At 32.6% G+C, this 17,587-nt stretch overlaps 2 protein-coding genes across 2 annotated transcripts; one reads left to right on the forward strand and one right to left on the reverse strand.

The window, feature by feature from the left end:
* Window positions 1-132: 132 nt before the first annotated feature.
* On the forward strand, window positions 133-5,985 carry LOC132550995 (myosin regulatory light chain 2, smooth muscle minor isoform-like). Its single transcript, XM_060215100.1, has 5 exons — window positions 133-187; window positions 885-1,086; window positions 1,664-1,825; window positions 2,332-2,399; window positions 3,444-5,985. Exons 2-5 carry the CDS (start codon window positions 903-905, stop codon window positions 3,537-3,539), a joined length of 510 nt encoding a protein of 169 aa, XP_060071083.1. The 5' UTR covers window positions 133-187; window positions 885-902; the 3' UTR covers window positions 3,540-5,985.
* Window positions 5,986-9,617: 3,632 nt separating this feature from the next.
* On the reverse strand, window positions 9,618-10,317 carry LOC132550989 (uncharacterized). The gene has a single exon (XM_060215092.1). It carries the CDS (start codon window positions 10,254-10,256, stop codon window positions 9,666-9,668), a length of 591 nt encoding a protein of 196 aa, XP_060071075.1. The 5' UTR covers window positions 10,257-10,317; the 3' UTR covers window positions 9,618-9,665.
* Between the last annotated feature and the right edge of the window lie 7,270 nt (window positions 10,318-17,587).

Genomic DNA, 17,587 nt, shown 5'->3' on the forward strand with positions numbered 1-17,587 from the left:
GTCTGGCTAAGCGCGAATGATATAAACAGGATCTTATTGTGTTTATCGCTACATGGTTGATATGTTTTTCCTGAAGAGGTGTAGATTTTTTAAAATGTAGCTGTGGCGCATGCGCAACAGTAAAAATCCTTTGGATTTCCTGTCACACAAGTGCCTGGCATTCTTCAAATTTCTTTTTCGTTATAAGGTAAGTCACCGCCTTATTAATAGTATGTACTATTTGAAAGTTAGCAATCTATTTTTAGTTTTGATTATATCAAATATTTTTCTTATGCTGAGTGTTAGACTTTAAGTCGGTTTACCTGTCCTTTTCAAAACAATAAAAGACGTTCCATTTCCGGGAAGGACATCTTTGGGGTGGGTCACGATATTTGTAGCACATTGCATGATTCATACATAACACACTCAATCACCATATTTGGTAAGGTGCACCACTGATGATATCTACTTGAGTTTTACATACATAACGGTAAGTTTCAGCATGTAATTTTCAGCCGTCACAAATTTAACTGCAAATACTTCGATATCCTACATTTGTTCAAACGATTAATTTCTTGATAACTTCATGATATATATCGTTAACAAGATATTACTTGAGAAAATATAGATGTCACATCAAAATTTTAGAATGAGGAAGAGGGAATGATTAGTGTGAATGACAACTCCACCTCAGCACTACTTCCCGCATAGACATTGGCAAACATAATTATTGACAATTCGTTCAAGTCCACAGGGAAAACGCAATATTAAGCTTTCACCTATATACTTAATTCTCTTATGGAACTCTCTTATACTATTGAAGTTTCTGCTTATATAATTTGTATATCAGTTGTAATGTATCATTGATTATACATGTTTAAATGCCAATTATTTTTTTGTTTTAGTCAAATCAAACCATCAAAATGTCAAGCAGAAAAACTAAAGGAAAGACAGCCAAAAAGAGGGCACAGCGTGCTACCTCCAATGTGTTTGCTATGTTTGATCAAGCTCAGATCCAGGAATTCAAGGAGGCTTTTAACATGATCGACCAAAACAGAGATGGATTCATCGACAAAGAAGACTTGCATGATATGTTGGCTTCTTTAGGTATAAGAAACCCATCACATTGCAGAGATCATTTTGATTTATTTATACTTAATGTTTGTGCCAGACATTAGATACAAATGTCTGCTCAAAAGTTGGCCTGAGACAACTTGAAAACTCTAACATTAACATGTTTTGATTTGTGTTTCTCTCTGATGTTTCTGTCAAAGTTCAAAGCTACAAATGATCAAACAGAAATTTAGACATTGGATTCAGTTTCTTTGGGGAAAAAGGACTACTTTCAACAATGGTCCTTTAAATTCCAGATGAATTTTGTTTAGGTAGGCGAGAATGCCTGAATTCAAAGTCAAAGTTAAGATCACTGTTACTTGTATAAATAGAAAATTGGTGCCCTACAGTTGCTGTGTTTGATATGTTCAAAAAGATTCCATTTTGTTGTTGTATTTTTTCATCATTATCATTTGTATCTAATTATTCAAGTTATCATAATCATTAATACTTACTAATGTTCTTCTTACATTGTGATATGATGTGTCGGAAACATTTTTAGGTTACCACTTTAAAAGTATAAAACAAATAAATGTGCATCTCATAGTTGACCTGTATTTGACATTCCCAGGTAAAAATCCTACTGATGAATCTCTGGATGAGATGATGAACTGTGCACCAGGACCAATCAACTTTACCATGTTTCTGACCATGTTTGGTGAAAAATTGAATGGCACTGATCCTGAGGATGTTATAAAGAATGCATTTGCATGTTTTGATGAAGATGCCACAGGTGATTTTTTGATTTATGTACAAACAGAAAAATATATAAGATTGAGTTTGTTATTTATTTATTTGTTTGCAGTTAAAGTTTTTGACAGATAGAAAATATTTTTTAATGCTGTTGTATATAAATGAATAGATGTAAAGAAGGAAAACAAACTCATGTTTAAAAATAATAACATACTTAACTTCTCATTAACATACTTTTGATCGTGCATTAGTGCTGATTTTTCTCAATACAATCAGAAATTGCTTTCAGGAACTTTATATAAAAATAAACTTTCATTTCCTAACCATAAAAAAATATCTTCCCAACAATCGCTCGGGCACATCACATTTGAAAAAGATCTTCTTTTTTTTAAATTATTAAAATATCCTAGTAGATGGATTCTGAAAGACAAAAACATTATTTATGTATGTTGTTATTATACACCCCCAATATAGTTATGAGCATTTCCCAGAAAATGCCTTTAATGAGGAAAAGACCTGATGATTATCATTTTTTCTGTATTACAGGATACATCAATGAGGAGAGACTGAGAGAACTTTTAACAACAATGGGAGATCGTTTCACTGATGATGAAGTAAGGATATATTAAGGACAGAATAATAAGCTGTGAAATATAGATGTTTTCTTTGTGAATCTGGTCAATCACTGCACAAGTCTGTTGCATTTTCCCAAGGGAATGTCGAAAATGTATTGACAATAAACAGGAAATGTTTATAAGGGTCTTTTTAAGAAAATTTTCCTGCAATATCAGAAAAATCTCAGAAACCTATAAAAAAAAACAAAAAAGGTGTTACAGGATGTGGTACACTATACAGTATTTTATTGTCATCAATTAATTGTGATCTATATCAATGAATACATTGTACCTCAGGTAATTTTCTAGCTAGAACACTGGGGAAAAGTCCATTTTTCATAATTGGTGAAAAGGCTTCATTTGTTTTGATTTGTAACCATATTTGAAAAGTTGCTGTACATATAATACTAGAATTGTTTCTTAGATGTAACCTACCGTTTGCCTGTGAAGAAATTTGTGCACAATAACATGACAAATATGAGAAATGGTTTAGATCCCCATTCAAACAAATAGTACCAAATTGTTGGACACATTGTGGAGATGATTGACAATTCTCCTATTATGTTTAGTACAACTTTATCTTGTCCCATGGACAAGTTGTTGAGTTTCTGCTGGTTGAGAGACAAGAAAAATAAAGGTCTGAAATTTAGCCTCTTGATCTAACTTGCCCATTGGAATTGATTTTCTGAATCATAAATTAGAAGCTGTTTGGATTTCAATTCTTTAGCTGTATGTGCTATTGTAGACCATTGAGAGATAAATGCTTTTACCTAGCCCATGGGGACTTATAATTTTGTTTGAAATATTGCTTTTAATAAGAAATATTGCCATGATTGCTCAAAAAATCAGGTTAGTAAGTCAGATCATCTAAAACATCTTGTTATCCAGAGTGATTCTGTTGTCTATTAATTTAAATTTCACATATAGATCTATGTCAGCATTGGATTATTATTATTTCACTTTATAAAGACTCTCTTCATTGTTTCCTGTCAATTTTATTTGCTACAAGTTAATTTATGCATTGAATGCATTTTCACTTGTCAGGTTGATGAGATGCTGAGAGAAGCACCAATAAAGCACTGCATGTTCAACTATGTAGAATTCACAAGGATATTGAAACACGGAAAGAAGGACGAATGAAAACCCACATTCTCATCACTTTGGACATTTCTTCACACTTGCTCTGCATGAATAACATGTAGGCATTGCTGAGACATTCCATGTATGAACAGTTAGCCTTTATATATTGCATTGTAATCTCATGTTTGCTGTCTTTCAAAAATGTTAAAATGTACAATGGAACAAACCTATGCATGGCATTTATATATTTATGAAGTGAAAAGGACTAGTCTCATTTTGTCAGTGTCAGTTACAAGCAAATATCAGTTATATCAAGTTTACTCAAATGAATTACCTGTTAGGTAAAAAAAATTCATAGATAATTTTTAATTTCGATATTGTTTCTGAAAGAATTAACTTTTTTTTTTCTTTTTGGTCTGACTATATATGATATAAATCTGTTTAAAAACTTTGCTTTCAATTTTAATAATTGTAAAATATGTATTTAGAATTAACTTTGTACATGTTATTTAACTGGTTTAAAGTTGATACAAATTAATGTTTAGGTAGAAAGCATTGTTTGTTATGTTGGCTGTTTGAACAGGTGTAGTAAAGTAATTTTTTTCTCTTTTCAAAAGTCTCATTAATTTGGAGTTGTATGTTAGAATTTGATACTTAATATTCTCATTAGCCTTTTTAAAAAAAGTTAACTATTTCAAAGGTTTTCTTGAAATGTGGTATCTATGTCATATCAGAAGTAAAATTTACTCTCAAGGGTGTGTTCCATATTTGAAGGTGAACAGAATTTATGATTTGAGATGTAAAGCTATGATAATAGACTTGGGGAGTGTATGTTTTGTTAGTTTAGAAAAGTACAGTATTTCCATCATGTTTATAGCATATAAATAAATTGTTGTTATACTGATAGTCAGTTATTAGAGGGTTACCCATTAGGATTTAACTGCCCTCATCTGGTTCAATATTAAATAGTACAGTATGCAAAATGTTCTAAATAATTCCTTATTACTCTGAGACTGATTTACCAGGATTTGGAACATCAGGTAGATGATTTATAGACCAAAATTAAAATAAATGACAGTATTTTTGTTTCAGAAGATGTACTAAATTTTCTGAAGTTTTACCTCCTAATTATCTCCCTTTTCGTAAAAAATAAGTAAATTTCCAGTAAGTTGAAGTTACTCTACACAATTTTTGAACTTGTCAAGCATAAAGAGAGAAGGTGCAAGTAATGGGTCAAATGAGAAAAGGTAGCATAGAGCTTTAAGTGTCCAGTTTACTTCATGTCACAATTTGTTTGTACACAAAAATTTCAAGAAGAAACTACTCTTAGTGAATGACTTAGGTTTAAAAAACTTGATTTAAACAATGCCTATCTTGTCATTCACTTTATATCATCCTTGTAAAATTTTATTTCACCAATGAAGTGATAAGTAAGCTGACTGTATCAGCCTGTTTCTATTTTGTATTTTATTTTGATTTGATGTCAGAATATCATACCGCCAGTGCTAATTGTTATAGGTGTTTAGAAGAACTTGTTATTTTTAAGTACATTATGACAAAGTGCTTTCCAATAAATCCATTTTATGTTTTTTTAGTGATTTAAACTGAAACATTCCAATTTCGCTTGGTTCAATCCCATCTCATTCAATGTGCTGTGATTTGGCTGATAGAAGGTTCATGACATATCATCCTGGAAAAGTTGCACAGATACACCAGTGTTAACAGTGTTATGACAAATAAGTGTTAATGTCAACAATTTTCTCACATGGTCTTTCAAGTTTTAACAAATTGCTTTTATCATTATGTAACAACCTACTGACTCTTACTTGGACCTAATCTCAAAGAATATACTACAACTCTTATCATCCCTCATGGTCCTTTTTAGCTTTTCAAGAAATATGACACACATGTGCTTAAAAATTAAAGCAATCACATAGGTTATCAAGTGAGATGTTACAGAGCGGGAACTTATCATACCTTTGTTGTCTTCTGAAAAAGGCATCAAGTAAGATATCTCATCGCTTACACAGAGCTCCAGTCAGCTCTATATTTCATCCGATTTTTATCAGTCTTTCTTTCTGCTCGTTTCTGTCGTACACCATCAGTTATTCTTAGATATACCATGAGATCTGTTTTGGCATGTAGAGACTTGGTCAAATGAATAGCCATGTCAGATATTATAGGATTTTCCATTGTTAAGTAACTAATAATGCCTAATACATAGAAATCATGTCAAGCCTTTTCATAGGTTGTTATAATTTAAATGTAATTATAGTTTAATCTGAATTTGCTTAAGCTAATTACTTGATGATTTTATTGTACAAACATTCAATGCCTAACTAACAGATGAAATCAGAAAATTTATATTACATCATTGTTTTCTTCAAGAAATTTTGAATTGTTTCAGCTTTTGTTTTCCACTTATACATATATTATCATGTAGATTTATTTCTATAACATTCCACACATGATAATGCAGGTTTCTTCACCATAATACATTTAAACATTTCCCTTTAGTTTTAATTTAGTCTATATATACCCTGTATATATAAATATATATGTTTGTGATTGGTGAATGTTAAGTCAGTTTTTCCAAAGTTAAACAAATTAGGGACCATGTTATAATGCAGTAACCAATAGTTAATTATACTATTCATTTATTTTTAGATATTTTGCGAAATTTGAGGAAAGATGTCATTGTTATTGTTTCACTGTTTTGATATTTTACACAGAATAGCTCTTTTCTTTTTGAGAATTTTTCTGATGTGAAAGCATTCATGTGATAGACAAAACAAAACTTAAAATGTACGCAGGATTCATTCCATGAAAAAGGTTTTTTGCTATTGTTGATTATAATAATGCCATGAAATAAATTTTGTCCAAGAGAAATATTTTCTTGTGTCCAAAGGACAGGGAACAAAATGTAAGTTCCACCATGGATGGCAGTTATGTATAAACAATAAAATTTTATATAGACATTTCTAATGTTTGTGATTTTCTCTTATATATAAATCACATAATTATGGGTTTTAAAGCAATTTCTGCTCATGAAAAATTGAAAATGAAATTCCATTCCAGCATTCATTGATATCTGCTGTGACAATGCAGGTAGATAATCATGACAAGGAAGTTGCAGCTTGACAGTTTGTGCTGGAGTTATGTCCCTTTGAGCTCCAGAAACCTTTTAAGCATAATTTCTACATCAAGTTTATATATTTTTTGTAACTTATTGATGTACAGAAAGTATATCAAAACTATGCAAATATGTCTGGAGGAGTTACATCAGAACTCGGCGTCCATCTGCTCCACTCCTACACAAGATATTTGGTCTAATTGTAACTTAGCAGGTGGATGTTCTGCTATAGCTATATAACTCCTGATAGAAGAAAATGTGAATACAAAGAATAATAGAAATTATAAAAGAGCATGTTCAGATTTTCATATATCAAAAGAATGATGCTAGCCCACCACCATTCTCTAAGTGGGCTCTTTAAACCCCTGTGGTTCATCTAACATCGACCAAATCTTGTTAATCACAGGTTCTCAAATGATGGGAAGGAATCTCTTCCAGATATATAGGTAATGAATTCTGAAGATAAAAAAGATAAGATAGAACATATATCTAAATATCACATGATAATGGACATCGTGGTCTTTCTGCGATCTCTTGTTTGCTAATTTATATTTCATGTACCACAAGTGGGTAAATCCCAATTAGGTCAGGATGACTATCATGAAAGCTTTTGATTGTACCATAAAGATAATAATGTTGTGAACGAACATTTGAACACGAGGAAGATGGGATTGGATATCACGTAATAGGGTGTATTGACAGACGAGGCTAGTATTTGTATTGATATCAACAAAAAGCAGTGGACATCAAGACTTTGTACTGCGTATGATTTCCGTTTACACGTGTGATAGTGGAGAAATGCATGGTATGGCAAGGGTTCGAACCGCAGACCATTAGAATCGTAAAAGGACACGCTACCTATTCGACATCGATGATTACACTTCATTCTTTCTTGCTTTTTTAAGTCTTCGCCTCCGAAGACACAATTGTTTACAACCACGGTTTGGTAGCCCCTTTCCAAGCATTCTCTATTTCAAACTTTGCGGTTTTAATTCATAGAGATGAACTCGTCCCCTCCCTCCCCCTCCCCCACCCATTGACTGACGTGTAAGCTGCTGTTTCGTACCTTCTCCCCATCCTTTAATTGCAACAGTCATGTTGTATTTAAATTGTACAAATTGTGCCAAGATTTGATGTAGTATTCAAAGGCTTGCTATTTTTTTTTCATGTTTTCCGAGACAAATTGGCATTTACTGTCGAATATATTTACAACATAAGGTTTGGAGGCACTAAACTGATAAGTCGCATTAAGTTGTATTATCGATCATAATATCTTTGGAAATGCATATACAAATTACAAATGTATGTTCTCCATTTCTTGGTCAAAGAGATATCCAGTTTGACACTTCTAAGAGTTTATCTACAAAGAGTTCATTTGTCAGTTACGAAGGATATCGTCAGACCACGCCTCTGCTTATATTTTGTCCATTCTTTTTCATAATTGCTGTCTTGTTTACAAGTTATATTTCCCGTTCTCTCTGACGCCATTCTTCAATAGAAATGCATATAAGTAACTTAAGTGATAACGAAAGAAATTTCCAGATTGTTTTTTTTTATTTACAGTTCACATAAATTTTCAAATTTTAACTAAAATCTGCAAGATATTAAACAAAATTTCAATGATATGTACACAAAGTAATAATGTTAAACGTGAAACGATTGTATCCATATACAGATTTGGAGATCATTTATAAGAGATTTGCTTTTTTTCTTTGCTTGACGAGTTACCGAAATGAGGAAAAGGTTTTTTCTTTACCAAACCTTTATACCTGAATATGTTCTATTTTCCAAGTTGTTAAAAACAATAATTATATATATATAAACACGAATAAAACATAACGTCCATGTGTATTTATATAACAGAAAAAAGAAAAACACAATTTCCCTTCACTGTTCTTTCATTCACTCTCATACTTCTTAAATACCGGACTCTCATAATGTAACATACTCAACTTGAATTTTATAGTTTGATTATTTGTTACTTTTTATCATAAAAATAAAGCACACAGAAGATAGGACCGTAACAAGACTATAAGTCTGGATCTTGGATGTCATCTAATGTACAATTATCTCCCACTCCGAATGTAAAATTCAATGAGGACAGATGGTGAGTGACTTTACAAAGGATTGTAGCCAAGAAGGGTGAAACAGTTTAATTCACTGTCTTGCTCTACTCTATCTAATTCTGAATTGAAATGTGCTATTTATTTGTGCTTTTTGTACAATCTTTGAGGAGACAAACTCGACCAGTTTCGTATGGCCTGGCTTGTTTAATGCGAAATGCGTGCCAGCGCTCAGAATCAAATCACCAGAAACTCTCTTGAATCGATGTTATCCAAAATCATAGCTCTACTATGTGATATATTAAGACAAGGTAAATTACCCATACATCACCTGTCAAGGTGCTTACACATAATACCTTCTGTAAAAAGGTTATTCAAATTTTTATGATGTTATCACAAACCTGAAACATAGAATCCTTTAAAAACTTTTAACTAACTGGACATGTTTGATACTCATTAGCTTGCTTGTTGGTTTTGTTGTTGTATAACATGTTTTTATTTGACATTACTTACTTGGATTGACCAAGATTTACATGGCAATTGTCGTCGATGAAATAGAAGGCGCTTACTCTTCTGGAACACCTTGTCTTTTTTCCTAATTCTTTTTCAGTTCTGATTATGATTATGTCGTCAAGTTGGTATTTTCTTAACAGGATATCTGACAGTAGGTAGCGTACGACCTAATGACGTGATGTAAAGGTGACATTTTTGGAGGTTTCACATTTCTATGGTTTATTCTGAATGTTTTAATGAAAATTATTATGTTTCGTTTGAACTGATCAAGAAACAGACTAATGGTTACCCTATGAATTTTATTTCAAAGTTTATTTTAGCAATGTCTTATAACACCGGAAAAAAGCGAAACGTAAAACCCATAAACAGCAACCTTTGTAGTAGATGAGTTAGATGGAGTTTGTAGCGTTTTTATTGATGTTCTGTCGTACAAAAATATATGATTTAGTAACTATGGCGAAGTAAACAATAAGTAAACTACATTGTCAGTTCTCGTACTAACTGTGGCGGAGGTCGAGGGACCTCGTCTCGACGTAAACCAATTTGAGAATCGTCATGTGATTTGCCCAGGGCCTTCGGCGGACCGAGGTTTGCAAATCGGTCAGTTGGATTCTCAATGTAAATGTCTTCACCGTCTCTATGCATGACACTGAACAACAAAGTGGTCCGTCCATTCTTCTTTGAGACAGTGTTTGAATCCTTACTCTCTAGGTTCTGTTTGATTGGCTGCCGAGGAGATTGCTTTGAATTATATTGGTTGTAGCTGTATTTCATCTTCACATTTGTTTCAGTCTTACTCATAAGTTGTGATAGCCTAGTTTCTAATTTCTTTTGATAATATTTAAACTCCAATACAAAAAGTTTTTCTCCGAGTTCGTAAGATCGTATCTGTCTGTCACATTCCCTTGTAAGGTCTCGGTGTTGGCGATAGAGATGACCTTGCCGTGCTTGATTCCTCATGGATTCATATTTAACATTAGTAGTTATATCGAAATCCAATGTTTGGATGGCACTTTCGGTGTCATCTTTGATTTTTCGACCGGAGTAACCTTGTTTTGATTTCTGCATCCTTCTAATGCTATTTTAAAAGACTACTTCGTCATTTCTAGGTCTTCTATGTTGTCAGGTTCCTGAGCTGGGTCTGCCTGAAACAGGAAGTGATACACTGATACTTAACGTAAAAAGTTTCGTATTAAACTGTTTTTCCTGATTTTTATTTTAATTCAAATTTGCGTGGCTTTACTAAAAGCTTAACGCTGAGGGGATGTTTTTTTCGAGGGAGTCATGCAATGGTCTAATGTTTCCTTTATTTATTTCGTTTTAGAACATACTATTCACTTGCATGTCTTTAGTATAATTTTCGTGGTATTTATTTTTCGTGGCTTTAGCTTAAAAATAAAAATTACTTAAAAGAGGAAAATGGTTGCATTAGTGAAATCTTACGTAAGCTGTTTGATGTGTATAATAATATCTTTCGAACACCTCGATGAATTCTGATTTTTTGAGGGATCATGTTACAATTAATACAATGGAAATGTTCAGTACCTTATTATGTTACATGTCGACATTTAATTCAAAGAAATAAAAATATTTTATCTGAATAGAAAATTGATCTTTCAAAAGAGGTAATATTTCAAAGGTTTGGTATAATGAATAATTTTCAAGAATTACGGAACAGCTGTATGATGCAGTTTACTTCGTGATATAGTACTTCTGTATCAAATTCTAAACAACAAATCTTATAATGGATTGAATTACGTTCTACTAATCTATTATGTTATCTCAAGCAAACATATGTATATGTTTGTATATATTTTGCGAAATTAAAAGATAAAATTTGAAAAAAAAACTTCCTTGTTGAGAAAAATTGACAATTAATCACAAAACATATATTACTTCGTATTTCAGAGAACTTTTATTGATCTATAATTGATTACAAATAGCGATGTATAATATATTGATTTCATGACAGCAGGGAGTCGTAACGTTTAACACCCGTTCGGATCGATTCAGAAGTGCAATCAGTTGAATCGATACGACAGGTTCTTAATATTCTTATTTATTTATGAAGCCAATGTATGTTAAGATTATTATCAAACAAGAACTACCTAAGTGTGTTGTCTTCACTACGAGACGGTATGTTGTTTATCGGTGGAGTAGTTTAGCAAGTCATGCCAACATGTCACAAAACAAACATACCACTCCAGGTGGAAAACACTCTCCACATGTCAATGGTTCTCACTATACAGATCGGTATAAGGCGCGGTCGCTGACGCCATCACTCACAAGTAGGTAGTCAGATTGAGAGTTATCAAATAATCAGCCTGTTATTGAGTGAATTCTCACATGTAATATTTTTGCACATGTGGAGTAAGATACGCCGGAACGTTTTTTTCATTAGCTGTGTAAACCAGAAATCGATTATAATCTCATGATACGCACAGTGAACGTACGTCATAAATCGAAAATGACGCAAGATGAGTGACAACGTTTGATTTCGTCCACCGCATTTTTATCTTAAAAATTGTCAAAATGTAATTGTTTTAGTTATGTGATAAAGAGTAACCAAGGTTTGTTTCATTTCAAACGAGATTTTAAGAAACTCGTCTCAAAGTTTTCAGTTTTGCTAGCCAAGGCTCGCAAACATTAAAAATTAATTTATTTTCTTGAAATAAAAAACTCATATATTTTTTAAAATTAAAATATTAATTCTATACAAAGAAGTTTTTCAGTGTTATATGACAATTTTTAGCATTTACCTATATGTCTATTTCATATTATTACTTGGGGTTGTGTGTAACAATGATTGCTTTTATGTTTTGTGTACAGCATGTCTTTTCGTGCATTAAAATAAATGAACTTTACAGTATGTATAAACAAGTCACTGTCAGCACTGGATGTGAACAGATACACAGACGTATGTATTACACATCACAAAATCGCTGTAGAACATCTGCAAATAGCGCCAAGAAAAAACTTGACGCCATATGATGGGTAGTCTTTCACCCTTAATGCTGTTTAAAGTTACTTAATCACCATTTCTGTTATATCTGACAGCTCTGTATTTACCAATATCGAAATAATTTCATCGCGAGGCACATTCACTACTAAGTGGAACACTATTAACACAGAGTATATACCATTTCTTATAAACAGAAATTAGCGCCTGGATCGAATTTTAATTAGAGTCTAAATGACAAATGTATTAAAAACGATTTGAACAAATATTGAACGACGGTTAATAGAATGCCAATTACCTCGTTCAACTCATTAATTTCCTGCCACACAAAAATGAAATGCTACTACCCTACGCTTTCTTCCGGGCAACAAAGCGACATTTAAAGCGATTCTTACGTACATGTGTGTTCGGCATAGATTTGACTGGCACAATTCATTCCTATTAAATAAGCACACACTACCACCCCACCAACAGTATCGAATATCAGACAGGAGTTCCGGCGTCTGAGACTTAGTCATGCTAAATAATAGTTAATAGGCGATAAAAAAAATGTTTAAATGTGCTAGCGTTACAATCCGTAATCACTCATTCCTGTAATCAAGAAGGTTATAAAGTCATATATGAAATAGAATCATCTATCCAAGTCCTTTAAATATGACTATTTATAAAACAGAAAATCGGAGAGAAAAAACTATAATCAAAAGACAGAAACAGACAAATGATATATTAGCTCTTATTCTACTAATCTTAAGCGTATAAAGAGTAAAGCATGGAACTGTCGTGATATTACATTTATATTGGCAATAACTGCCATATCAAGACAATTATATATACTTCTCGGCTCATGTTGTTGCTATGTTATGCCGATTATAACTTTAATCGTGCCAAAATTAATTGTACATTATCAACAATGTAATCCGTTTTCTATGTCGACAATAGTATATTGTTCATCACGCACTTGATGTGATTTTTCGTATTTTAAAACAAATTCTTTTAATTAGTTTCTATCGTGACGTCATGCACGTGGATATAAATGATAATGGATTAGACGATAGTATATATTCTGCTATACTCACAACATTTGACTACACTGGCATGTTTCAAGTACATGTACCTACATATACCATTAATCAAGGATCGGAGTAATGCATTAATATGAAAACTATCCAAAGTGTCGTGTTCTAGATCAACACAAAAACAACAAGATACAAGCTATCCATAGCCGTGATATATCCTTGTGTCTCAGTACCAAAAAATATTTATACTGACAAGTATGTTCGACAGTCCACTCTAGTTGTTTCATTTGTATTCAAAAACGTGTAAAAGTAAATCCGGAACGTCTTTGTAAAGATTCTCCAATTAAAAGATAATATAAGATTCGTGTGACAACATTATCAAAACAGAATCGTGCTGAACGCTGCGATTTCAGCAAAATTTGGAACACCAATATATTGTGCCGTATTACAATAACTGTTTTCGGTATTGATTTCAAAATTTACAATTCATTACCTGTGCTCAGAATAACTCGCAACTAACCAAGGAATATTTATAACAAGAACACGTTTAAGAACATGTGGGAAAAGGGTATACATATACAAATATAAGAAAACACACACATTTGATTCAATATAAATTTAGACTACCAGAATATCTATACCTGGATTTTTTCAATAAACGCTTTTATATACCATGAACGTTTATATTCATAAAATGATTTTTATATAACATTAAACCTTATTTTAAAGTCTGGAAATTTAAGACATTTTATATATTCACAATTTGTGACCGATAGCCTTCTTACCTGGTCAGTATTGTTTGTCCATCTATAATTGCAGCCAATACAGATGTCAATCAGTGTGAAAGAAATCAGTTTCAATGTGTTTATGTCAGCCACAGTGTCCGTTTCTTTCCGTCGTTTTATGTATGTAGAAATCGACCGAGGCTCTAGTCAGTCCATTAACACTGCATATCAGCTACTGTAATCCGTTCATACAATCCGCGGTCCTCGTACCCTCTCAGTTGTAACCAACAAAATCATTGAAAATTGTTGACGGCCACACAGTACCGGGATGTCTCTTTAAGAGATTGATTTAAAGGAAGTGTGTATTCACATCCAGTGTAAATATTGACACGGTATTCATAACGTATGTATACTCCAAACAAAACTAAGTTCCCTATTATTTAACTTCTACACAAACACCCGTTAACGTATATATAACGTTTGTATGGTCACAAAAGTATAAGAATAAACCCCCATTGAAAGGAACGAATATAAATCAGTTTTTAATTTGATGTTATACCTATTATATAGTTTAATTAAAGCTATATATTCAATGTTTTGTTAAGGATTTTTGTCATTGAATGCAAAATTCGGGTTTTACACAAGTTAACATACAGACAGGTCTGTAATACTGGAGTAATCATAATATCATTCAAACTACATTTAAGAATTTGTAAATTCTGTACCATATAATAGCACCATGATGATAATGATTTGGAAATCACATGTAGTCAAAATTATAAAATGATAGCGTTCAATGGATCTTCAATTCGGCGCCGCGGATGTCTCCTTTACAATCGCATTAATTCCATTTCGCCACCGCCTCTTCCTCCAGCATTGCTGCTACAGTTGCTGCTGCTACTGTTACAACAACAACAACAACAACAACAACAACAACAACAACAACAACAACAACAACAACAACAACAACAACAACAACAACTACTACTACTACTACTACTACTACCTCTCCTATTACTACTACTACTACTACTACTACTACTACTACCTCTCCTACTACTACTACTACTACTACTACTACTTCTACCACTCCTACTACTACTACTACTACTACTACTACCTCTCCTATTACTACTACTGTTACTACTACTATTACTACTACTACTACTACTACTACTACTACTACTACTACTACTACTACTACTACTATAACTGCAACACTGAACTCCGGTGCTTCCTTCTCCCACGACGCAAAATATCTGTTATGCGCTATCTAATTCTCCATATTTTAATACCATATATGGGTACATTATTTTGTGTCCAAGTGTTTTCTTATCAGGCTAGTTTATTTCGATAATTTAACTAAACAGGGCAATGTTTTCTCACTAGTCCGGCAAAACACCATTGAACTGTTTTACTTAAATAATACGCCTAGTGTTTTGTTTTTAATAACTTGCCAGCGCATGCTAAACTGGTTCATGATTAGTAACGGGGTATAGACACGTTATAGACATGTTTTAAAATAATGATAACAGCAAGAAAATACCCACTTGTCAACAGAAACATAATTTAAAATCAAATTCCATAAAATAACATACAAGACCATGTGTCTAGAAGAGTAAGGCGTCTTCTGCTTCTTCGCCATGTAATATCTTGGTCAATCCAAGTAAGTAATGTGACGTTCCTAAATGAGAACAAGGTATACACCAACGGGACCAATTGGAAAACAAACGAACATCAACCATATCCAGCTTCACACAAAGAAATCGAATATATCTCGATGAGATCACAATTGCGACCGTAAAACTTCCCCATATTATTGATCAACCTGAAAATTTTGAAACCTTCTCTCACGAGCTTGTGCGTTAAATGACGACTTCTTGCATGAATATCGTGATAACTAGAACAGGCCCTTGAATATCGAATATCGACTGCGACACGTTAACAACAAAGGTTGGGAATGTAGAGGTATAGCTATACAGAAATGGAAAATTCACAATAAAGAAATTGAAATCATCACGCTTTTCATACAGCTTGTTGGAAAGTTGTCCATGTTTGCTTCGTTGAAGGAAAAGATCGAGATAAGCGGCTGGTGAAGAATAGTATCCTTTATTTCCAAGTATGGTTAGTATATGCGAAGGACGTGGTCAATAAATTTCTTGTAATTTAATTGACATCAAACGTCTATGGAAAATCTTTGTGACCAATTTTGATAAGCTTTGATAAATTTGGCCTCTTATAAAAACAAATCAGCTTACAGGTATGTCAATGGTCTGATGGACGATCTAACAAACTCGACGAATGTGTGAACAAGAAACTCGACAATTTTATATCATTGAGAAAAAAAAACTAAAAAAAAAAAAAAAAAAACATAAGAACCAGAGTAAGGTATTTCTATGTGTATAGTTAGACTTTTATACACAGGATTTCGAAAGATGTTTTTGAAATCTGTATTTGAAATTTTCTTTGGCTATCTTCATGACATTATTAAATGATATTTCAGTTCCTTGTGTGATATGAAGTTCTGTGTGTTTGCTGCTAGCTAATGTGTTTCCTGGTTTCGTTTTCTATCCTGATCTATATTTATGAACATCACATTTTCTTGGCTGAATCAGATCTTTATAGAGGGTGTTGTCGACGAAGCAGAGCACAATTATCTGTCTGGAACGTCAGGTCTTATTACTCAGACTTTTTAAAAGGTCAAAATGTGATAACTGCCCTTTTGCTGTTTTACCATTGCTTTATCGTTTTTAAGTGAGCTTTTTACCTATCGACATTCTCTTCGTGGTTGGTAGAACGGATTTTATCAACAACTATACAAGAAAATTATTCATAGAATATTGAATCATGTTGTGTGTCGCATTGCCTCTTTATGAGGAAATGTATTATTTTTCGTCGATTTTTATTATTTAAGTTCTCTGAAAGACGAATATCTATTAAAAAATTATTGAAATATTGGCCTTTGTTAAAAAGGAAACCCAAGCATTTCGGAGAGTGTTGAAGTATTTGTAATCAGAATAGTTACGATAAAACATAAACCGGAAAAACTATTCCGAAATCTTAATTCAAACTTTAAGTTGATGAAACGAGGGCAAAAGTACAGTATTAACAAAGGAAATATTAACACAGCGATTTTTTTCTAACTGGCACAAGAGGATCAAATCAAAGTGCTTCGACAAGGTAGACCACTTCTCCTTCATTATTGACACCAGACATGTAAATGTAGGTCAAGTAATATCAGGTTCTCGTATGTAAATCATGTTTATCGCAAACCTTCGACCATACAACATATAAAAATTTCAAATGGCAAAATCGAAATAGTTCCCAATTAAATGATGATTGCGACCAAATATTTTCCGATATAAGTCTTTATCAACTTGCATTTATGGACACTGTCTGCTGTAAGTTCATCTGCCACCTGTCGAAATCTTTAAAAGATATCGTGATATTTGGAGCAAACAATTGGATATCAATATCAACTTCGACCTGTTAACACTGTAGTGTTTTCCAGTTCTAATGAGTAAATACGATGTACATGATCAATAAATGTCGTGCTAATTAAAGGCAATGCAATATAAATATATCTAATGGTGAAACTAACAAGATCATTATTACCTGTTTTAATCAATTCAGTCTCGTATGAAAAATATTAAGTAAACCAAAAAACAACAGGAAAATACCAACATGTGAATAGAATCA

Source organism: Ylistrum balloti, unplaced genomic scaffold (assembly GCF_031769215.1).
Source record: "Ylistrum balloti isolate Yb309-2 unplaced genomic scaffold, AGI_CSIRO_Ybal_v1 Utg370160, whole genome shotgun sequence".
Classification (NCBI taxonomy): domain Eukaryota; kingdom Metazoa; phylum Mollusca; class Bivalvia; order Pectinida; family Pectinidae; genus Ylistrum; species Ylistrum balloti.